Genomic DNA, 6,768 nt, shown 5'->3' with positions numbered 1-6,768 from the left:
CCCGCCCGGGGGGGGGGGGGGGTCATGGGCTCCCCCCGCCTCGCAGGCAACCCGACTCAGGAGACACCGTGTCAAGAGAAAGGGGCCAGGAGGGTGGGGACGGGGCCCTGGGCAGCCTGCAGGCGCACCGTGTCCCAGGCGAGGAAGGCCCCTCTCCCCAGTGCCAGGCTGGTCATGAGCTTGACGACCAGGCGGGTGCAGCTGTCCCCCGTCATCACCTTGGAGTAGCCGTGGGTCCGGGCCACATGCAGGATCAAGTGGGTCCTGCAGGGCAGGGCAGGGGGTCTCAGGGGCCCAGGTAGGGCAGGCCCAGAACTCCAGGGGGCAGGGGGGAGAGGGTCTCAGGACCTGGGTGGGAGGGATGGGGCTGGCACCCTGGGGTGGCAGAGAACTCACCGCAGCGTCTGCAGAAGCTCCTCCTTGGCCGTCAGCGTCTTCACTGAGTTGAACAGCCTGGACAGAGCCTCAGTCTGGCTGGCTGTGGGTGGCCCAGCCCGGCCCTGGGGGTGCTGGGGGCAGGGCTGGCTCTGCTTGTCCTCCCCCAGGGCATGCTGCTGCCGCAGGAAACTGTCCACGGCCGCCTTGTAGGCTCCCTCGGTCCCCACCGGCTCCCGGGCAGAGCAGCGCAGCACAGACGGCAGCAGGCTGAACACCTTGTGTATTTTGGGGCGGGGGGAGTGCGTGAGGGCCAGCCCACCCCACGTGCGGAAACAGGCCGGCGCCCCTCTTGGACACCCAGCAGTCACCCCCGGGCGCTCTAACAGGGACAGCCTGCCCACCTCTTCCAAGGCAACGATGTGCCACGGGAAGCCGAGGGTCTGCAGGACCAGCTTCGCCTCGGCCAGGGTTTTTTCTCTGTCCTCTGGGCTCTGGCCACAGGCTGCTCCCTCTGAGAACCGCAGGCAGAAAGAGTAAGGTCAGGGCCAAGGCCATTGCACCCTGGAGGGCGGCAGAGTCTCTGGACGCTGACCTGGGTCCTTGGAGGGCATTTTTAGAGTGGCTGGTGGGTTCTGTTTTGGTTGGGGAGAAAAGGGGGGCAAAGAAGGGCAAAGGAGTCGCCCTCCTCATTCAGTGCCCTTGACCCCGTGACAGACGCACGCCAGGCAGATGCTCCCGCCCAATCCTGGACGGTCTGAGATTTAAGACAGCAGCGCCTGCCTGTCGAACACAGGCAACATCTCAAGAGAAACGCCCCCGCCAGGGCTTTGCGTGGGCACAGCACCAGCCGTCAGTGGGCCCAAACGAGCACCACAGCCCGGGAGGAGCAGCAGCGACACGTACCATCGGTGTAGACAACCCCTGGCACGAAACGCAGTCTCTTGGCAGAATCTTGACTCAGGCCCTGGGGTGGACATGAAAGGGCCTCAGATCCACAGCCAGGTGCTGGACAGAGCCGGGGCGGGCCGCTGCTCTCACACCCTCCGGCCAGGGCTAGGGGACCAGGAAGCGAGCGCAGAAGGCCAAGCACAGAAGCGCTGTGCTGAAGCCCAGGGCCGCCTCCCGTTAGCCCTGGTACAGACCGCCCCACAGCCCCTCACAGAACCCAGGGAATCCGTGCGTGTCCCACGCGGGCCAAGGCCTCCGACGCCCAAGCTGAGCCTGCCGGGCGCCGCCCCCATGCCCCCTGCCAGTCTCCGCCCTGCGCCCCTCCGCCACCCGGCTGCGCCCCGGCTCCTCTGGGTCTCCCTCAAACTTCTCAGGGAAGCCACCCTGCTCCCCCGCCAGAACCAGGCCCTCTAGGCCCCCGAAATGCCTGCTCACTTCACCATCCTGACACACCACCAGGACTGCGGGGAGGGCCCTGGGCCCCAGGACACTCTGAGGGGCGCTCTGGCGTGGCACACATGGCTTCCCAGAAACGTGTTTCTAACGCAGTCCAGCAAAGGGATGGGGCGCTAAACCGAGACATGGCTGGCACTCCGGACACCGCTTCGGGGGCCTGTGCCCCTTGTGCACACGTCCCAGAGCCCTCGGGTGTCCTAGCTGGGGAGTGGGCCTGTCTCCCCAGCCCCAAGCAAGAGCCCCTCGGTGCCAGCCCCCCACCCTGGAGCTCGGCCGGGCACAGCCTGGGTGCAGGACGGTGTGCAGGCGTACCTCAAGGACCTGCCAGAGCATGGAGCTGGACGAAGGCCCCCCGGACCACGCCAGGAGCACCTGGGGGAGAAGGAACATCACCGGAGGCACTGCGCCCCCAACATGCCCCACCCCTGCCCACGGACGTCCCTGGACATGAGGCCACCCCCCAAGTCCAGGTGTGCGGGATGTGGCCGGGACAGGCCGCCTGCAGGAGGGGGCGCCACACCCTACCTTCTCCCCCGGGAAGATCAGCCGGTTCTTTCCAAGCACGGCTCTGAACTTGTGGACGTAAAAGGCCTTGAAACAGTCCCTGCAACACAGACCAGCAGCAGCTGCAGCAACACCGCCCAGGCCACCCGCCCGCCGTGAGAATGGGGAAGCTGTCCGCCCCTGCCTCGCAGGAGGCCGGCCTGACGCTCCGCCGGGTTACGTTCTCTTTTAGCAGCTTCCACCCTTAAAAGCAGTGTCTTGACGTCGAGGCTGCGCCCAAAGACTGGCAAGGGGAACCAGGGTTGAGGGGTTCTCACCAACTGTGGCTGCCCCAGGATGGGCCTCACATCACACAGGAAGGCCCGCTTGGGTCACCCCCCCAATTCTCACCACTGTGAACTGCAGCTACTCAGGGAGGCCCAGCTGGCGGAAGGGATGGAAGGGCATGCACAGGGCAAGGCCACCCTGACCCCTCCCTAGGCAGAGTAGCTGACCCCTTCCAAGACCCCCGTGCGGAGGCACTGAGCAGGCTGTGGGGTCAGGGGACTAGCATCCTGAAGCCCCACACTGGCCTCCAGAAATGCCCCGGAGGCTCCCACAAGCGCGGAGAACCGTAACTTCGACGGGGCCTAGGACCCTGCATGCTTGGCCAGCCCTCCAGCTGAGCCTGGGGCTCACCAGGTCAGGGGTTCTTAGCCTTGGCCGCACATGAGAGTCACTCAGGCCGACCACGTCAGGATGTATCAGGTGAGACCCAGGCACCCACGTTTAAAAGCTCCCCAGGGCAGCTCCCCGGAGGTCCAGCGGTTAGGACTCGGCACTCTCACGGCCATGGCCTGGGTTCCACCCCCGGTTGGGGAACTAAGATCCCGCAAAGCCGCACAGGATGAGAAGGGAAGGAAGGAAGGAAGGAAGAAGAGGGAGGGAGGGAAAAAAGAAACAAAGCAGCGAGGACCTCCCTGGCGGTCCAGCGGGTAAGACTCCGCGCTCCCAACGCCGGGGGCCTAGGTTCAATCCCTGGTCGGGGAACTAGATCCCACATGCCGCAATTAAGAATCCACGTGCGGCAACTAAGAAGTCCTCATGCCACAACCAGGAAGTCTGCATGCTGTAACAAAGATCCCGCGTGCCGCAACTAAGACCCAACACGGCCAAAATAAATAAACAAATGCTGAATATATAAAAAAGAAAGAAGTGTAAGAAAGAAAAGGAAGAAAGAAAGGAAAGAAGAGAGGGACAAAAAGACAAAGATGAGAAAGAAGAAAAGGAAAAACAGAAGGGAGAGAGAAAACAAGAAAGAGAAAGACAGATGGAGAGACAAAAAAGAAGGAAAGAAAGGAAAAAAGGGCAGAAAGGGAAGGGAGGGAAAGGAAGGAAGAAAGAGAGAGAGAGAGAAAGCAAGCTCGCTCCCCAGCAGGCAGCCAAGGTGGACAACAGTGCCCGGAGCAGCAGGGAGCGGAGCGGCCCCAAGCCTGGGGCTGTGCCCCCGTATCTATTGCCTTCTTCCTGTACGCACGTGCTGGTATCACAGCAGTGCCCCCAACGCCAAGCAGGCACCACTTACGAACTGCGGACCAAACACCCCGAGGCACCTCTGTGGATGGTAACTCAACTCCGTTTTAGCAGCAAATCACTGGGGCTCCAGGGACCCCAGGAGACCAGCCATGGGAGTGACTCCTGGAAGGTCAGGGCCCAGGGAGGGTCCTCAAGCAGACACAGATGCTCACGGCGGCAGAGAGGACCCCGTGGCTGCTGCACCCATGTCTCCCCAGCACCACTAAGGCTCCTGAAACCACATGCGCCCTGTGGGTCAGGCAAGGCCAGGGTTTCCGACATGCTGAACCTCCCGTCACTGAGGAAACTTGCTCAAAACCTAGACTGCCAGAACCTGCAACCCGGAAAATCAGCCTCCCACCTCTTCCCGGGACTAAGCAAGCGGGGGAGGGGGAGCCTTGGGCCCAGGAGGAGTCACTGCGGCCTCTCTTCTTATCTGTGAGTTCTCCAAGCAGACTGGAGAGGTCATTGTTTCTAGATACTCTTACGTGCTTAAAGCAGTGACTTCCTTGCCTAAAACGTTATTTCCTGATGGCACACACCAAGTCTGCGAGGCCCCCCAAAGATGGGCAGGTGTGAGGAAGTCTGGGGAAAACAACTTATTCCGTCCCTTCGGTTTCTCTTTCGGAAACTTTTAGAAAGCAGAGTCCAGTACTCTGGAAGACCAACTGAAAAATGTGAGCCCATCACTCATTCAACATGCGTTCGTTCGCTATACAAGGCATGCAATGTCACCAGAAATTCATAGGTATAAAACGGGAGACAGGCCCTGCCCTTGTGGAGCTATGAATCCAGCGAACGTGATCAGATATTGGAAGTTATGATTCAAGGGCAACGTGACAGGGCCACAGAGAGCTTCAGATAAAACCGAATATGCTCAGGCCTCTCTGGGAGTAAGCCGCTGCTGTCCAAAGGTCCTCCCAGAGCTGGGAGAAGACTACAGCCCGCCTTCCATCCCTCTCTCTCTCTTGCAAGTCAGACAGCATCATGAAAAGCACCTGCCAGAGACACCAGGCTGCTCCAATCTGCCCCTATATGCGTTCCAGCTGCCCCAAAGAGCTCTTCCCACACACCACGCTCCACTTTCACCCCCAACTCTCCCCGTAAGCTCCATCAATACCTTCCTGCCACCTGACCAATGGCTGGATGATGGGAGAATGGCACTCACACAAGAAACCTGCACACACACAGACACACCAGCAGGACGTTAGAAGCAGGAGTAAAGTGGTAAGATGCTTTCAAAAGCAAGAAACAAAGCCATAGGGCTTCCCTGGTGGCGCAGTGGTTAAGAATCTGCCTGCCAATGCAGGGGACACAGGTTCAAGCCCTGGTCCGGGAAGATCCCACATGCAGCGGAGCAGCTAAGCCCGCGTGCCACAACTACTGAGCCTGCGCTCTAGAGCCCGTGAGCCACAACTGCTGAAGGCCACGTGCCACAACTACGGAAGCCCGCGCACCTAGAGCCCGTGCTCTGCAACAAGTGAAGCCACCACAATGAGAAGCCTGCGCACCGCAATGAAGAGCAGCCCCTGCTCACCGCAAAGCCCGCGCAGAACAACAAAGACCCAACACAGCAAAAAATAAATAAAATAATTTTTTTAAAAAAGAAACAAAGCCACGGATATGGGGGCAGTCCTGGTTACTGAGCGAGACCGTGTGTACCAGGTCGCCTGCCACCTCCATGCCTCACCTGCAGAAAGCATCTCCGGCTCGGATCACCACAACAGGCAGGCCTTCCTTGCACTTCACACATTTCTGCTCACGGCTTGAGACGTGGGTGGGGGGGTGGGGGGTGGAGAGAACAGGAACACAGGTTACACCCCTCTCCCGGGGGCTTCAGGGAGACGGTAGCCTGTTTCTCACCCCAAACTGTTGTACGAGAGGTCACTGGGGCCTGGGACGTGGGGGCGGGGGCGCACCACACAAACTACGGCTTGTATCTTATCCAAACTACCACTCCGGGGAAAGACCAAGGCCCTAGGGAGATTTCCGTCTGTTAAAGCCAACTCAGTGGGCTCAATCTCTCAGGGGCTGGCACAAGAAGAGAGCCAACTTGCTCTCTGCGGCCCTGGAAGGGGGAAGTGGAGCCAGTGGGTAGAAAAGACAGGGAGGCCGACTTTCGGCCAGCTTGGTCAGCGGCGAAGCCGTCCCACTGGCTGCAAGAATTAGAGGTGCGAGAGCGCACAGTGTTTACCACGGGCTTGCCAGGCACTCTCCGGGTGCTGCGGAGCGAGGTCCACCCCCGACCAGAGATTCCGGGACTCCTGGGCCCCGCCCTCGGCGGTCTCCTGGCTTCCCGGGGCCCTGAGCGTAAAGTGCGGGCCGGCCCCTCGGGGCAGGGCTCGCCGTCTGCGGGAGCGCCGGAAAGAAAGCGGCGGGTGCGGCCGTCCAACTCTTACCCGGGCCGTGGCGGCGGCGGCCCCACGGGCGCGGGCTCCCGGTAGTCCTCGCTCACCTCGCACATGGCGGCTCCGTGTCACGGGGCGTGGGGGTCGGCGGCGACGGCGGCGGCGCGCCCTGACTACATCATCAAGGCGCCGGCGCGGCCGTGACGCGCGGGCGAGGGGCGGGCGCGCCATATGACGTCATCTCGGCGCAGCCATGACGCGCGGGCCGGGGGCGGGGCGCTCCCTATGACGTCATCCCGGCGCCGGCGCGGCCGTGACGCGCGGGCCGGGGGGCGGGCGCTCCCTATGACGTCAACTCGGAGCCGGCGCGGCCGTGACGCGCAGGCCGGGCCGGGCCGGGCCTGGCCGGGACAGGGGCGGCGGCGGCGGCGGGCCGGGCCCCGGGGATGGCGATGTTCCGCAGCCTGGTGGCCTCGGCTCAGCAGCGGCAGCCGCCGGGCGGGCCCGCGGGCGGCGACAGCGGCCTGGAGGCGCAGTACAGCTGCCCCATCTGCCTGGAAGTCTACCATCGGCCCCTGGC

General features: G+C 62.4%; 2 protein-coding genes across 3 annotated transcripts in view; one reads left to right on the top strand and one right to left on the bottom strand.

The window, feature by feature from the left end:
- The window catches only part of CTU2 (cytosolic thiouridylase subunit 2), a 7,974-nt gene extending 1,670 nt beyond the window's left edge, over positions 1-6,304 (bottom strand). The window contains exons 1-8 of the mRNA XM_007468473.1: positions 6,240-6,304; positions 5,531-5,605; positions 2,308-2,386; positions 2,095-2,154; positions 1,282-1,342; positions 780-889; positions 397-653; positions 129-264 (exon numbers count right to left, since the gene is read on the bottom strand). Coding sequence (XP_007468535.1) covers positions 129-264; positions 397-653; positions 780-889; positions 1,282-1,342; positions 2,095-2,154; positions 2,308-2,386; positions 5,531-5,605; positions 6,240-6,304 — 843 coding nt within the window. The remainder of the gene's footprint in view (positions 1-128; positions 265-396; positions 654-779; positions 890-1,281; positions 1,343-2,094; positions 2,155-2,307; positions 2,387-5,530; positions 5,606-6,239) is intronic.
- Positions 6,305-6,634: 330 nt separating this feature from the next.
- The window catches only part of RNF166 (ring finger protein 166), a 7,225-nt gene continuing 7,091 nt past the window's right edge, over positions 6,635-6,768 (top strand). Inside the window, exon 1 of one of the 2 annotated variants that reach the window (XM_007468438.1) lies at positions 6,635-6,748. In XM_007468438.1, the coding sequence (XP_007468500.1) occupies positions 6,635-6,748 (114 nt within the window). Of the gene's footprint in view, positions 6,767-6,768 lie in introns of both variants that reach the window. The other variant, XM_007468437.1, reaches the window with a different exon arrangement.

Source organism: Lipotes vexillifer, unplaced genomic scaffold, assembly GCF_000442215.2.
Source record: "Lipotes vexillifer unplaced genomic scaffold, Lipotes_vexillifer_v1.1 scaffold23, whole genome shotgun sequence".
Taxonomy (NCBI): Eukaryota; Metazoa; Chordata; class Mammalia; order Artiodactyla; family Lipotidae; genus Lipotes; species Lipotes vexillifer.
This window is presented reverse-complemented; position numbering and strand designations above follow the sequence as displayed.